This window comes from Lissotriton vulgaris, chromosome 3_1 (genome assembly GCF_964263255.1).
Source record: "Lissotriton vulgaris chromosome 3_1, aLisVul1.2, whole genome shotgun sequence".
Taxonomy (NCBI): Eukaryota; Metazoa; Chordata; class Amphibia; order Caudata; family Salamandridae; genus Lissotriton; species Lissotriton vulgaris.
Window position 1 is genome coordinate 12600407 of NC_141689.1, and position 16763 is coordinate 12617169.

General features: G+C 43.9%; 2 protein-coding genes across 2 annotated transcripts in view; both read left to right on the forward strand.

Annotated features, from left to right (window-relative positions):
• LOC147725825 (uncharacterized) overlaps positions 1-16763 on the forward strand; it is a 962593-nt gene that overhangs the window by 52141 nt on the left and 893689 nt on the right. The gene's annotated exons all lie outside the window — the stretch shown is intronic.
• Positions 1-16763, forward strand: part of LOC147725826 (uncharacterized) — a 295047-nt gene that overhangs the window by 52117 nt on the left and 226167 nt on the right. The window contains exon 2 of the mRNA XM_086960002.1: positions 16017-16165. Coding sequence (XP_086816128.1) covers positions 16076-16165 — 90 coding nt within the window. The 5' untranslated portion in view covers positions 16017-16075. The remainder of the gene's footprint in view (positions 1-16016; positions 16166-16763) is intronic.

A 16763-nucleotide genomic window follows, 5' to 3' on the forward strand; every position in this document is an offset into this window, starting at 1 on the left:
CTTTTAAGAATTAAAATTTTCCACTTGAGTTTATTGAGCCACAAATTGAATATATGGGTGGAATTTGTGCATTTCCTTGGTTTCGTGGAGGTTTGATTGAGCTACTCTGGGGGAAGGCTGTCCCTTTGATATCCATTTTAGCCTTACTATTCCGTTTCATGTGTTGTTGTGGATTTTTTCTTCTCCTGGCTGACCTCATTACACTGTTGAATGTTATCCTCGTCTATGTGGATAGCAGTGCTATGTAGTGAGGGACTAATAATTTGATTATTTCTAATGCTACCTGTGGGGTGTCTCCTGTTAGTTAAATGTTGGAACTTGGCACAGGAACTTCCTGTACTCCCTGTGCTCCCTGTGCTCCCTGTACCAAATCCAAAAGTCCACAATGTTCTCCCACACCTCACCCTACCCAGATTGCACCAATTACAGCAGTGGGGCAAAGCAGGTTGTGCTGTGGCCCTGAGTGACTTTTGTACTTGCCTGATACTCCGCAGCCTTAGCCTCTGCGCTTGTTCTCTTTGTTGTCTTCGTTCACTTTAGTGGTTGCGGTTTGCTAGCCGCGGTACCCCCGCCTCCTTCCGGCCACCTTCAGCTAAATTCCTGCTTTGATTCTCCTCTTCACTGCCTCGTTGCTGCCGCTACCACTGTTACTGCTGGAACATCTCTGTCCCTGCCCCTGCTCCTGCCCCTGCTCCAGCCACCTAAAAAACCTGGACTAGAGCAAGGAGGACGTGGCTGCTACCTTCTATGTACGTTTCCTTCAAAAGTAAGTTTTGAGGGTATTTTGCAGGTGTTTTGCAATGTTCCCAGAATGTCCCCAGACGTTGCTTATCTGCTTGTCCGCTTGGAGAAACTGAACAACCGCCCACAGCCACAGCTGCAGCCTATCTCCTGCTCCTGCTCCGGCCACCAGCAAAGCCTGGTCTGGAGCAAGAAGGACAGGGCTGTTTCCTTCCACATGAGCTGCTTGGAGAAACAGCAGGCAAGGGTCTTTGCCCACACACAGCCACACAAAGCCACAGCCGCAGTCTGTGCCCCAAGGAAGAGTGCTACCATGCTACAGTGCTGCAGCTTCTGCCCTTCGTCCTGGCAGACCGCGGACCAATTCAGTCTCAGACGCTTTACCCCACCACCTGCTTTGTCCGCTTTGTCTGCCACCTCTGCCGTCAGTGCCACAGGGAGAGCAGGGAAAAGTGGGGGAGAGCGCTGCAGCCGGCGTGGCTTCTCTGTCACATCGTAGCTGTGGCCTCTGTGGATGGATGTGGATCTGTCGGTAGTCCTCCGTCAGTTTCACCAGTCTATAATCTCTTGAATGACCAAATGAAAGGAGAGCCACACTAGGTATATATATAAAATATATGTATTTATTCTGACCACACTGTACTAGTCTCTTTATGAGGATAGAGGTCAAAGCACATATGTTACCCTTAATATATCACAAAAAATTAGCACAATATACATTGAGCCCTAGGGGCGTACCAAAGCATATATTAAGAAAGTGGTATAAGAACCACAACTTGACTAGACACAAGGCCTAGAGTATGCAGAATCTCTGAGGTCACAAGAAACCACCCAAGGAAGTGACACAAGGGACCCACGGGGGACACGTGCAGTGTGAGAACACAGCCACAAGACGGTGTTAGCTTCTATGGGGAAAGTCGCAGTTTGAAATTTAAAGATTAGGGATTCTTAGGAGAGGACTTTGAGCAAACCCATTTAGACTTAAGGGATTCTAGGGCCAGCACCCACGGGAGTACCAGTGTACTCAAGTTACCTCACCCAGGAAGGCCGGGTGCATAGGTGACTTTTCATGTTGGGAATCGTTGTTGATTTCAATGGTGATCTGCTGCAAAGTGCTGCTGCCGTCAAAGTGGAAAGTGTCTGGTGTGATCCAAGCCTGGATCAAAGATGAGAAAAATCTGTTAACAGAGGGGACAGAGTCTGGATCACTTGCCAGTGACCAGGGGCATGATAGAGGAATGCATACCATTGTCGGGTGATTTCATGTTGAAGAGGTGAAGCTTGACTCTGCAGCCACGAGGACCACGAGGCGTCGACGACAACCAGGAGCTGGATTTGAGTGCTGCTGTGTCAGTTTCCAGATTGGACCCAACAAGCCTTGGCAACAGCAACCCACGCAGGAGGAGAAGAAAAAGTACGGTGCGGACCAGCAAGGTCCGACGGACTCACCAAGTGATGGAGAGTCACGGCACGTCTAGAGCTAATAGGAAAATCCAAGGAAAGACACATTTGCCTCCTCAGGGACCTACCAGTTAACAGACCAGGAATTGCAAAGGTACCTCAAGCAAAAACACATAGGGCCGGCTCACAGAACACTTGGGGAGTGTAAGCCAGCAATCTTCAGTGAAAAAGGTGCTCAGGGTCTGTGCTACAAGTAACCCAATCTACAGCCTCAAGGGACATCGAGAAGCTGATGTATTTGCAAATGTGCACAGTGTCCAGGAGTTCCGGTTCCACAGTATTCACAGAGTCTCAGCTTTTCTGGGGACTCAGGTTGGCCTCGTAGAAGTCTGGAAATTCACCTCCTCATCTGAAATTAGTTTAGAGTCCAGCGGGAGCTTTGGACTTGCAGACTGGTCAGATACATTTTTGGTGCCTGCCAAGCAGGGGAGTTACTCCTTTACTCCAAGGGAGATTCTTCAGTCATCTAGTTGTGTAGATCACTGAAGTTCTGGTATTTCTGTATCATAGTTTGATCCAGGTGTAATCTGAAGTCCTGTAGTCAGGCGTTACTTTCTTATGTCCAAGGAAAGGGTTGGACTTACTCTGGTGATCCATCTATGGGAGGGTTTGGAAAGAGGGGTGACTACACCCATTTCCTTTGTCCAGTTTCACACCAGAGCAGGGGCTGGTAGCCCCAGCAACCGGTTTGAACTGGGCTATGCACAGGGACACCAAATTTGCCCCTATTACAGACTTCAAAGCACTCTTGGAGTGCACTCATCCAGCCCCAAGACACTAAAGCCAGTCTGGGAGGGGTGACATCTTCCTGTGAGAGGAAAACTAGTGTCCAGGCCTCTCCTGCTAGAGTTTCGTCCAGCAGCAGGAGGCCAGACTCATTTCTGTGGCTGCAGCATCAATTTTGTGATGCCTGGGCTCTTTTATACTGGTACCGGGTATACATGTTTGTACATGTCTCTCCATCTAGAAGGGTGGAATTCTACTCCCACCGCCAGGACTGGTGGGGTGTAGGATTCCAAAGTGTTTGACACCAAACACAACATGTTTCTGCGCAGCCATTTAACAGTTAGCATTTACCTCGAGGTTATAATGCACTTAAAAGTATATAGTCTGGCTGCATCACAGAACAGCCCCAGAGAATGGGTTCTGAAGACTGCATGGGGGCCCTGCTCATGCATGGGCACCCTCTCACACAAAACACAGCACCCTGCCTTCAGGATTGATAAGGCCTGTCATAGGGGTGACTATTAGGATTATATGTGTAGTGATTTAAGGTAGATATAGGTAACCTACATCTAAGAAGGGGTGCATGCACCACTTTACTCAGGCTGCAGTAGCAGTCCTGTGGTGTCATTTTGGAAGGTTTCCCAGGGGTGGCATAATACATGCTGCAGCACCTGGTAGGCCTCTGGGGTGCCTATGACCTTTGTGGTAAATACAATTATTTACACTGCCAGAATTTCTATAGATATCAAAGAAAGGTAATACATAAAATGAGGAGCAGAGTCCGTGGTCTCTGAGTTTAAAGGGGCTTTATTCCAGAACTCGAGTGAAGGGAGAGCTCCTTCACCAAGCGGGTTCAGGAGTAGTCTGCTTTACTTGAAACATGACAGCACTTATATACATTACTTGCACAATCAAAACAATCAAAAGAAGGAGTTCCCTGGGCATGATTTAATTATCCATGATGCAATCATACGGAATCTTTGGTTTCCAACCAGGACAATCCCATTCACACCGATAACAGCACGAGAATTGACCAATATGTCAATGGTGTCTAGGTCCACTTGAACGTTTTCTACACTCCAGTTATCGTGTCCCTCAAATTCAACCTGCCCATCATTCAGATCCGGATGTCCAGCACCACCCTGACACTAAATCACAACAAGATAGAATTCCATTTATTTGCCAAACACAAGCACAAAATAGTACAAACCTGGCTCAACGGCATGAACCTGACACTATTTTTTTTTGCCTGAAGTGATTTGGATTCACCATGGATGCCAGACTCATTAGCAAAGAACGCATTGCAAAGAAAATAAATACATCCTGGTACCAGCTTTGTTCAAAACCCTGTTTGCTGGCTCTGAATGGGGAAACAGCCAACTCCGTGACTCCTGCTATGGATGTTCTTTATCCACCTGCTGATCTAGTCTAGTCACCTAGAGCATGAAAAAGTTTGGTCATATAACCACCATCTTGATGGAAAATCCAGAGTGCCTCTTGCTGGCGGCATCAGCTTCAAAAGCAGCTGCATCGTTCACAAAGCTATCAGAGCCCGCACCCTGCCAGTGGAAGTCCATCAGCTCCAGATTTTTCAGCAAAGACATTTTAAAAAAAACCAGGGAAAGAGGCCGCATATTTACTTAAAGTTAGCGGAGTGTGGTGTTACACCAAAATTAGCAACACCACGCTCTATCAGTTTCAAAACACAGGGATTTATTGTATTTACCAGAGTGTGGTGAACCTCTGCATTTCCACAAGTGCTGGCAATAAAAAAGTTGCATAGCGCAGCGCAGGCATGTATGTATGTTTGTATGTATCGCCTATTTGTACCGCGCGTACTGTCACCCAAAGGGTATCCTGGCGCTTTGACTCTTGGAACACCATACGTGATGTTATGCTGTTGTGGCAATTACACTGTCCTAGGAAAGAGATACGTTTTTAAACCTTTTTTGAAGGAGGAAAGATCCTCAATGATTCTCAGAGAAAAAGTTAAAGAATTCCACAGTTTAGCCGCAGTAAATCTGAAGGCGCGCCTGCCCATCCGAGTCCTCACAATCTTGGGAACTGCCACCAGGAATGCTGATGAAGAACGTAGCGCTCTGGCCGGCATGTACCATGAGAACAGCATCTGCAGCGGAACAGGCCCCTGCCCATGAAGGGCCCTAAAAACCAAGCATGCTGCTTTGAAATGGATGCGCTGGTAAATTGGCAGCCAATGAAGATCAGAAAGCACCAGAGAAGAAGAGTCAGAGCGCAGCTGTGAGAGAGACAGCTTAGCCGCCATGTTCTGTACTCGCTGCAGTTTGCCAAACAGAGTGGCTGGCGCCCCCAGAAGTAGTGCGTTGCAGTAATCAAGCCTGCTTAAGATGCTACTACACACTACACACTACCTCTGGGCGGGCGTGGACCGGGTGCATAGGGAGTATCTTGCGTAATGTGCAAAGCAGCATCATGCAGGTTGCCACTGTTTTATTCACAAATTAGCTCCAAACATCACACCCAGATTCTGAACAGAATCTGCCGCCATAGCAGTACCCTGGGAGGGAGACTGCCAAAAATCAGTCGGCAGAGGCCGTGGGGTACGATCCAAAGAACAATGCAGTACCTCAGTTTTTGAGCTGTTGAATTGCAGGGAGTTTTGACGAAGCCATTCCGCAGTGGCTGTCATACAGCGGTGGAAGGTCTCTTGGGATACTGCATCCCTACCTTCAAAAGAGAAAATGAGCTGTGTGTCATCAGCGCAGTTGGTGACTGCTATACCAAAGGACTTGATCAACCTGACCAGAGGGCGGAGATACAAATTAAATAAAATAGGACTGATGGCCGACCCTTGTAGTATGCCCTGTCCCAGTTTTTTGATGACATATCTGTAGGGCGGCAGGGCTACCACCTGATGTCTATCACCGAGATAGGAGACCAGCCAGTCCCGGGCCATGCCGGCCACCCCAATTTCCTCCAGTCTGTTGACCAGGATGGCGTGGCTGACTGTATCAAACGCGACCGACATATCGAGCAGCACTAAAAAGGCTGCCCGACCAAGGTCGACACGCGAATGTAGGTCATCCAAAACTACCACCAATGCTGACTCAGTACCATGACCCGGCCTGAAGCCAAACTGAGCCACATCCAGACAGATGTTCATCTCCATGAAACTGGACAGATGTTTGGTGACCAGTTTCTCCAAGATTATGATAGGAAAGGGAAGCAACGAGATGGGCCTAAAGTTCGCCACGCAGGTGGGATCCAATGTTGCCTTCTTCAGGAAAGTAGAAACCACGGCCAATTTCCAACAATCAGGAACTAGACCGGTACTGAGGAACTGGCAGCAGATGGCATGAAGACGGAGAAAAAGCTCTTCTTGGAACATTTTCCAAAATTTGTGAGGTAGCGGGTCCAGAGGGGAGCCTGAGGTCACCCCGTTGGCCAAGGAACAGAAATCCTCAAAAGAGGGAAGAGGAAAGCTGTTCAACTGTACCTGCCTTTCGTCTTCCTCCAATGACCCCGAAATGGATATCAATGCGGGTCAGGCGAAGACTGGGGACAAGGAATGGCCGGGGCACGGAGGTTACTCAGAATAGTAGCACACTTATCCTCGAAGGCTTGTGCCAAAGAATCACAAAAGGCTTGGGAAGCCGGAATGTCGTTGGTGGTTGATAGCATTCTAGATCCTTAAGTAAGGTCTGGCAAGTGCCCCAGAAACACTAGCACGCTACCCAAGATGGCGTATTGGGAGTGTGTCAAACCCCTGAATACACACCCAAGATGGCGGTCGGGAACAACAGAGCACGGGGCTCACCAAAGTGGTGAGTGGTTATACCAATTATAGTGCGGGAAATGCGGCGGGAGTAGGGGTCTAGGCGCAGTACTAACAATAAAATAATATAGTGCAGAGTGATTTAAAATTCGCGAATGCTGAGCGGCGATTCAGCATGAGCAGCATTACACACACAGCAGCATTACACACACAACAGAGAGGCAGTCAAGTTCTGTGCATCCTTCCGCCATATTGCAAGGGGGCCTGCGCTGCAGGTCTGATAGTTTATGCGCACATAAACAATCTTTAGAAGCAATGTGCTGTTTCCATGTGTGCTGCAGAATGCTCGTTTTGGATAACAAGAATAAAATATAAAATCACAGATATTTCTAACGGTTTATTTTGTCAAAACATTGCACCTGAAAGTAGGTATTTCACTAATTTCTCCATAATGGGGACACAGCATCACTTCTGTCGTCTCCCTCAAGGTTTCAAGAATAGTCCAGTGTTATCCTCAGCAAGGGTAACAGAGTTACTACAAATTTATGATGACAAGGCGTTGTCATATGTCGATGATATAAATCGACAGACGATGACCTAAATAGGCACTTGATCGGGGTGAACACCATTATATTGGGCTTCGTCTCTGAGGGTTATAAATTCAATTTTAAAAAAATCAAGAATTGCCCATCTCAACGTCCTTTTCCTAGGATATGAACTAGCAAGTGAAGGCAAAAGCTTGGCAGTCAACTTTTTAGAAAAAGGTGCGCCTCTCCAACCTCCAAAAATGTTGAAAACCTTGGAGCGATTCTAGGTTTCCTGAATTTTGGAAAAACTTACATTCTAAACTACGCAGAAAGGAATAAACCTCCCTACAAATTAATCAAACCTGATTTTAAAACAATAAATTGGACAAAAGAATACACAAAAATGTTGCATTCAATACAAACAGACATGTTAGCAACGAAACATTTACAAACACGCGTAAACGTACCAACTTAGTGATCCAAATCATTCCGGGTCAATGCAAATTTACGTACTTACCTTTTAATGAAGGTGAAAAAGTACCAATTGCATACAAATCACATTTGCACACGCAAGCGGAAATGAAATTGACATCGACAGAAAAAATTCTGATATTGGTACAAACCGCTATAGCAAAAGAAAGAGCCCTAGGACAGGGGAAATGCATTATGGTTGTAACTCCTGTACCAGCCTTAGAGGCAGTTACAAAAGCTAGCATTCTTAATAGTAAACCTTTACATCCATGAAGGATACAATGGTCAATTCTCTTGTTACAACTGATGTTGAATATGTTTTTGATCCATATTTGAAAACACAAGCATTCCTGCAATACGAACATGAATGTCATCTGCCCACTGAAATTCTACCTCTAGACCTTTATGAATGTATAATTTATACTGACGGATCTGCACAACCTGCTACAAGGGGTAAGCAAGCTTACAGTGTGGCATGCGTAATCGTTAAAGGAAAATGGAAAATTCAGACCTATGGTCACAAAAATGCAATCTGCAGGAGATTGTACAGCTCAACGAGCTGAACTACAAGCATTCATGGTGGCACTTGAAAATACGGATCGCGAATTCCCCACACTCATAGTGTGCGATTCCTTTTACTGTGTTCATTCTTGCAATTAATATTTACCGAATTAGCTTTAAAATGGTTTCAAAGATGCAAAAGGTGGCCCAATCAAGCATAAAACGCTTTGGGAACAAGTAGTTCAGTTACTAAATGGACTGCCTAACACTCAAAAGGCAGCGGTGCAACGTTACCTAAAAAGATTCCACTCAAATACTCATATACAATTGATGCGTACAATGTTCCCTGGACTGGGGGATGGGGTAATTACAAACATGGAACATAGATTAGGACTAATCCTAGCAGCACATGAAGGGCTCGCCTCTGCCCATGCAGGTGTTGCCACCACAGTGCTGGTATTAAAACAACAATGCTGGGTCCGGCATTAGGAAACAGACCAGAAACTATGTCTTGGACTGTGAAATATGCCAAAAGATTAAAGTCTCCACTGTGAAATGTCCTGCTCAGACGCCCCTGTTAATTTCAGATAAACCATTAGCTTGTGTTTACCTGGACCACTGCGGTCCCTTACAAAGAGATGGTAACTGTATATATATCTTGGTCGCAGTGGACTCATGTTCAAGGTTCCTTTTTATGTGGCCTCAGTGCCTGGCTGAAGCTCAAACTGTTATATAATATTTGCGAGTCTTTATCAGCACATTTGCAATAGGCACACTACAATCGGACCAGGGCCCTGCGTTTAGCTCTCAAGTTTACAAAGAAGCCATGTCCAGTTTGGGCGTTGAATTGCGGTATTTTTCTCCATTTCATCCTGAGGGAAATTCTATTGTGGAAAGAAAAAACCGGGACACAAAGCAGTCTATAACAGCTAGGGTATTGGGTTTGGGTGATGAGTGGGTCAAACATCTTTATGGGGTCCAACATGCATTAAACAATTTGCCAAGAAGTTCTCTAGGGGGTGTCACTCCATATGAGGTCCTATTTGGGACAAGAATGGTGATTCCGGATCTTTATTGTCATGGAACAGCGGTGGAAAATAAAATATTTGGTATCAAAGATTGTTTGGCTGTTTTACAGGACTTAACTGACCTAAGATTGAAACAAAGCAATGTGTTCCTGAAGCCAACCACCATGGGGGGAAAACTAACTGTCCCAGCAAGGCCTGTCTGGATCCCAAAGCTTGGTGATCTAGTCAGAGAAAATATCAAGGGCAAGAAGGAATTTGGGCCTTCTTACAGACACCCAGTACCTGTCCTAGCACTCCATGGATCAAGAACAGTACTATTGCCACCCCTTGCTGGTAAAAATGAGAAAACATTTGTGTCAAACCACACTATGTGGCTGATACTAAGCAGTAGGCCAAGTGGACTCCGACAATGTAGCATACGCACTCCGCTAGCTACAATCCAAGAGGTGCAAACTGAGAGACTCATCACCTTTGATGATTCTACAGTTAGAAAAGAAGGACTATGCAATAAAGCTATGGAACTCGCTCCTCTTGAGACCCATAACACAGTTAGTTCTGATACACCTGTCTACAGCGAAGTAACAAGTGATAAAGTGGTTCCAGCGATTTCAACGAATCCCAATGCAATTCCAACCGTTGACAGAACTGGCTCTGGCTAATTCATTAACTTTGATACGTTTTCTGAGGATCCCAGTGAGCCTGAAAAGACGCCAGCAAAAAGAACTTTCAAAGAACAAGCAACAGACTTTTTTCATCTCCTGAAAAAGACTTATCTGCTTTCACCATGGATGGAACTATGGATTGTTTTGGGAACATTCTTCTTTCTACTTTGGTTAGCTCTGATAATAATTCTGGGTTTGCTGATAAATGGAAGATATATTCAAATGGATACAGCAAATAAAAAAGTGAACTTACTTCTCCAGCCACACAAATCATCCCATTGTGAACAAAGAGAGTTGTTCACAATGAACATCACAGCCAATCCTATACCAGATGGTATAGTTTGGGACAGATCTGAATATGACATTTTTGGCCCGTCGGAGCTATTGAACACTCCACACTTATTCAAGATTTCATTAAGTGACTTTATTACCTCTAGTACCTTTTCTGATGATTGGGACTTCAAGACTGTTAATAACATGATGTCTGATCTAGAAATGTCTGCAGTATTCACAAATCATGAATATTTTGCGGGTTCATCAGACTATGAACACATGTATTGCTATAACCATTATGGTCATCATTTTCTGCACAAATCTGCAATGCCTAGAAATGTATATATGTATAACCAATGGGAATACTGTCCTGCACCTCCAAAGGGTAGCTCAAAAACTTTTTACAATGACATTTACATATTTTTCAGGGTTCAATTTATCCAATCCTAAATCATTTTATTTTAAAAATGTGAACAAGACAGGAAAAAAATATAATGTTAACCAATATAAAACAGATTTATTCTGTAGCCTTTATTGCCCAACTATCTAGACAAGTTTTCGACTTTTGGAAAGACAACATTGAGACCAAAACTGTCTTGGGTACAAAAGATTGGCAAGTGCTGGGGGTGCAAGATTTGGTTAGAGCCTGTAAAACCCATGAGCAAATGATGTTTTGACACTGTCCAACAAATGCCTTCCCTTGGGTTAGCCAAGATCAAAGACATGAACACACCGACCATACACGGGGGGAGGTCGACGTACATAATATTTTGCATCACAACGGATCAGATCCAGAATGGAAAAAATGATTGCTCTGGCCCACAGGCACAAACAACTGTCAAGATCGATTCCTGAACAAAACACAGGGTTTCACTATCAATAGGCCAGACCCAAGATATGTTCAAAGACAGCATCCTGGGGTAGTAACAACATACAGTTTAGGGAAACTATGCCTTGATTGGCTACAGAAATCTACACTTGAGGGTGTAAAACAACACTTATCTTTACTTAAATATGGTACAGACCTTAGGGGATTTTTGCTAGGACTAAGAAAACTGTGTCAAAAAGTTTCATAAAAACGCGGTATCTATGCTGCTTATAACAAAAAATGGAAGATTACCCAAGCAGAGACTGCAGAACGAAAAAGAGAATTTGATAGTATTCATTTAAAGAAATCTCTCTCTGTAGTAGACAATGGGTTAACAACTCTGTTGTTCAGGATATAGTCATTGAACAGCATTGTGTCTTCTGCCATAGACATTGTGGAACAAGTCTTGGTCATGTTGCAACATGGTCAGTCTCAATTACATTCTATCATGCTATTCGGCTAGACGCTACAAAACTTGCATGCAGGATATGTGCCTTGGTGTTTAATCAACACTACGTCACTGTTTTCAGAATTCAATCTCACTGATAAACTGATCAAACTGGCACAAAGGGGAGCAGACAATACGGTGCTGAGCATTTAAAAACTGGAAAAAATACCATTCACAGTGGCAAAAAAAGCTGCTACTGAGTGGATCATACATGGTAAAATTGCATTGCTTGTTACAATTTCCCATTTTCAGTATTCCCTAAAACATATACCAGCAGGCAAATATGAAAGGTTGGATAAAGAATACATCAAGGAATCCTGGGATTTACCATACACACACAGATGTTGGAGTGGGTGGCGTAAAGTGTTTCTTAGCAGTTCTAACTGTGATAAAGCACTAAGCGATTCTCTCCTTTGTCAGGGTATTATTTTCCAAGGGGCCTGCGATGGTTCCACTACAAACTTATCCTGTTATCTACAAGGCTCACCAGCTGCATTGATGAACCCAATTTGTGCACTACTTTCTAATGGAAGTTACCTCATGTTGAATGATCACAGCTGCTGTAGCATGTTGCCAGGAATTCCATATCTTGTGACTGTTTTATCCAGGGTCTTTTGCTGTATGCAAGTTTTGTTTCCACAAATCAAGACAGCCAGGAAATCGCCTTTATGGCCTTCACTGAACATCTCTTCTATACGAATTGATACTTTAAGCAGAATGAAAGCCATTCTCAGAAATGTTGGAACGTATCTTAAACATGTCTGATACGAGCTGTAGTGTACATGTATTTAAGACTGTGTATTTGTTAGACCTGGCATAATTGGCGTGAGTCTCCCTTCCATTTTGACGGATTGCCTCCTCTGTTTTGATATATTTTTGCTGGTTATATGCTTTGTGCACTGTGCCACTGCTAATCAGTGCCACAGTGCAAGTGCTCCCTATGTTAAATTGATGTACTAATTTGTTATTTCATGATCAGGTTATTTGATTTAACTGTCAGCCCCTAGTACAGTGCACCATGTGTGCCCAGGACTTGTAAATCAATGCTGCTAGTGTGCTTGCAGCACTGGTTGTGCTACCCACAGAAGCAGCTTGCAAAAGTGTGTCTCAGGCATGCCATTGCAAGACCTGTGTGCAGTCTGTGACTGCCATGTTGACTTGGCCAAGTGCAGTCACTTGCCAGTCCCTAAACCTTCCCTTTTCTTCATATTAGTCACCCCTATGGTAGGCTCAAGGGCAGGGTGCATTGTAAGTATGAGGTAGGACAAGCTCTGGTGTGTGTAGCATGTCCTAGTAGTGAATTACAGCCATTTTCATATTTCACTATTGAAGGCTACCTGTTTTCCATAGGCTGGAATAGGCAGTTAGATTATTACATATTTTTGGCCATGCCTCGTAAATGGGGCAGCACTAAACAGCTATACGCATTACGGCAGAACACCAACTGCCACACCCATTTCATGCCCCTTTCATACTAGGAGCTGCATGAAAAGGGTCCTCATTTATAAGGCGCCGTTAAGCCACTTAACGTGGCTTAACACCGGCTTGTAAAAAAGAGAAAGGATTTAACAGCATCAGAACATCGCAAAATGTGATATTCTGGTGGTGTTACCTCCTTGTGACCTCTTCCAGCTGTGTGCACAATGTCTGGATTAGCATCACTGTATCCAGGACTGGTCCAAAACACTGCATCACAACGTAGTGAGAGTACTCTTCTGCTTCCAGAAACCAGATATGTCTCCTATCAGTCATCAACAGAATACTTGCATTGTACTCTGTGCAGCTTCTGCTGCCTTTTATGTAAGCTTTCTCTATTCAAGTACCACCTACATACAAGCTTGCAACATACCATTCACCTCTGCATCTTCTACTTCATAGTTGAGAGGCACCTGCTCTCCATAAGGGTGTGACAAAGAGTCCTAGCTAGCAGGTTGGTTAGATGTCCATGGCCAATGCACACAGTGGACTCGGCCAATCTTTTCTGCTACAAAATGGTTGAAAGGAAGAGTTTAGAGATTTACACCTGCTGGTGCCACACATGGCAGTCAGTCTTACCAACCCATTCTCCTGTAGGTTGAAGAAGTAAGAAGTCCTACTGTGATCTGGGTTACAATGTTTGGACAAAGTGCTCTCTTACACATTGATATGTCGGCATTATTCCTCCCTTGACAAGATCAGGGATCCCTAGTACGGGCCGTTGCTCACTCTTAGACATTTGTCTATATTTTCCACTTCCCTCCTTCATGTCTGCATTGTACAACACATTTCTAAAGACTTCTAGAGTATAGAAGCTACTCATGCTTGTACTCCCGAGACGTGCACCATCTGATGGCTTGATGTTATCACCTGCCTCAGACAGTGGAGACTGTGATTGACAGGAGTCAGGAGATGATGGAGGATGAATGCCCCGGTTACTTACTGGTAATCTTCATTACTCCGAATCCGGGTCTTCCTCGCCACAGTAATTACTCAATGAGACTTAGTCTCCCTACAGAAACTCACTAGTTAAAAAGTTAGCGCACTAGCCTCCTGTTGTGTGTCCATTTAGATACCGTATATAGATTTCCCAATTCATGCCTTTATATAGGTACAATTCACATTACCCTTATTTAGGCATAGAAATCCATCCCTTATTTAGGCATTGTCCATGCTAACCAAATACAGGCATGAACAACTACATCCGTTCATCTACATCGCAACAAGTTCTTAGTAAACCAGACTCTTAAGCCTTTAGGGCTTCCCCTTGCTTGGATATTGATTTGTCCAAGCACTCATTTATTATGCATGAACATCTGTTCCTTAGGGGTTCATTTATAACGATCTTCTGCCTGACTTTACGTCAAAGCTGGCATTCCTAAACACTTTCAAGGTATAAATATGCCTTAACTTGCCCTGGCGAATCACAGTCCACGGTTCCGCTGCCTACTTGCATGACACGGATCGCCTCAGCAAATTCAGAAGGAAGTCGAGTCCCCAACTGATGTACTTACCAGACACTGTCATCCTCCTCACAGAGAATCTAGCTCCAGTATTCCTGACTCCCCTTACGGTTTGTTAGAGATCGAGACCCGGAAAGAGATTCCAACCTCACTCATTCTAAGGTATGGAACGGACTAGAACCTAGAGGGACTTTTGGCAAGTCTTGGCAACTATAGCAAAACTAGACTATAGCTAAACAGCACCTACTTCTTCCCTCATACTACACTTATGTTAGGTACAATGGGGGAGGGTTATTTTAGAAGCACCAGAGGGGTATTTTAGCCTGTGTTATTTTATGTATGCATTTTTATGAATACATGTCATAGCTACAAGCCATGCTCTTGCAGTATTATTTCATCTAACTACTAACGCTCTGCGTATTATACTTTGCATTCTGTATTACGATTGTAGTGGTTCATATCTCTTTCATGAGATATAAGATTGTTCACTAAACCATTTTTATTGAAAGGCCATCTCCCTATTTCTGTGCAAACTCTGTAGAAACGAAGCATGCACGATTGACTGAGTGAAATGGTTATCTGTTGTTTCCACGATTCTGAGATTGTTCCGACTCTAAGGGAAACAAGGTTCTAATGTTTATGCGGTTGTCAGAAACTAATCCCTTCTTGTTCATTCGAGAAGGTTCTAGTGACCTCTGAGTTAGCTTGCACACACAAGTAATCAAGTTTAATGTACTCGATAGAGACATATTGACCTCAGTCCTATGTCAAAACTATAGTTTATATTATTCCAATGCACAGAGCCTATCAGGGATATAGGAACTACACTACACTCCCATCCCTCCAATATGGCCGACTTCCATAACTAGTCCATGACTTAAAAGGAAGCCCAGCCAAAGCCTCTCCTTTTACCAAAAGCCACCAACCAAAAAATGACGCCAGCTACAACAGGTCAGTGAGGGGTGGGAAACTATACTGTGGAGAGGAAGACCTGGGCTCAGAGTAATGAGGAGTGCCAGTAAGTAATGTAAGGAAGACGATCACTGATGAGTAAAGGTGGTCCTACTGGCATCACACCACACACGTCTCAATGAACACTTCACATATATTACTCCACTTTCAATTACTTCCATCACTTCTACTGTAGACTAGTAAGGCTACATAAAACAGACTCTGCTGTGGCCATGCCCTTGTTGACTCTCTGGGAAATCCTCCATCATACTTGCTGATTCAATGTGCTTAAAATGTTGATTGTTTGCAGATAACAACAGCCATGAAACCCCTAGAGCAGACTCTACAGCTTCCAATCTCTGTGACCCTCTCATCCTCCCCAACCAATCACTCTGTTTGCAAAGCTTCGCTTGTTGTCCAGTGTCAGTCATGCTGAGTTTGCTATTTGTGTGCTGGTTGTAAATGCTGCTTGATACTTAAAACATGTTTATATATAAATAATTCAAGATTTATTTCACTTTTAAACTTGTTGGTTGTTACTTCTTGTACCACATCAACTGCTATCCTGTTATCCCCTCATGTTTTTGTCTGTTATTTTACTTTCTTCTCAAAACTTTTTCCTTGCCCTCTAACTCAACCATCCTGTTTGTCGTCTTGTTCCCTCAGGCACCTCACATCTTTACAGGATTCTTGGAGCATCGCAGGCGTGAAGACAATCTTCCACCATGGGGAACTACTGCATGACTATGGTCAATGAGACTCCGTACATCTTCAGCTTCGGCTTTGGCTATCTGGGCAGTGAGTGGAATATTCAGGTGAGTTTAGCCTTAATGTACTAACACTTTTTCCTACAGACACAGTGTCCTGTTCTTTGATGGGTGAGACCCTATGTCCCTGGTATGTGATAGTGCTTTCCAAAAATACGCATAACATAACATATCCTAGAGGCTCACATTTGTGGTCTTGGCAGAGGACTTGTGATTTCAGTCTCTGCTCCATCTTACAATGTTCTTTTCCTGTAAACTTCAACTCCTCCTCCTTTTCTGAAGGATTAGAAGGGCTGTGCAAAATTTCTTTAGCCGTGGAGTACTGTGGAGGTCACAAGTCTATAAGTCTGTGAAGTTTGTGGACATTGAACACAATTGTCAGTTGTTAACATACACTTGAATTTTTAATAAGAGAATATTCCTTCTAGTCGCAAATTCAGAATCAGAGAGTTTGTGACTAGAAAAATGTTTTATACCTCTGATTCTAGGTCTTATTTTACTCTTATCTCAAATAAAAGTTGGCCCCTTCAATTCACAAAACATGATTCTTTCTCTCAAAGTCCATGTATATTTTTGTGCATGACTTAGCATTACAAGATTGCTTGATAGTCTAACTAGTCCCCTGTCCTTTTGGCCCTTTGACTAA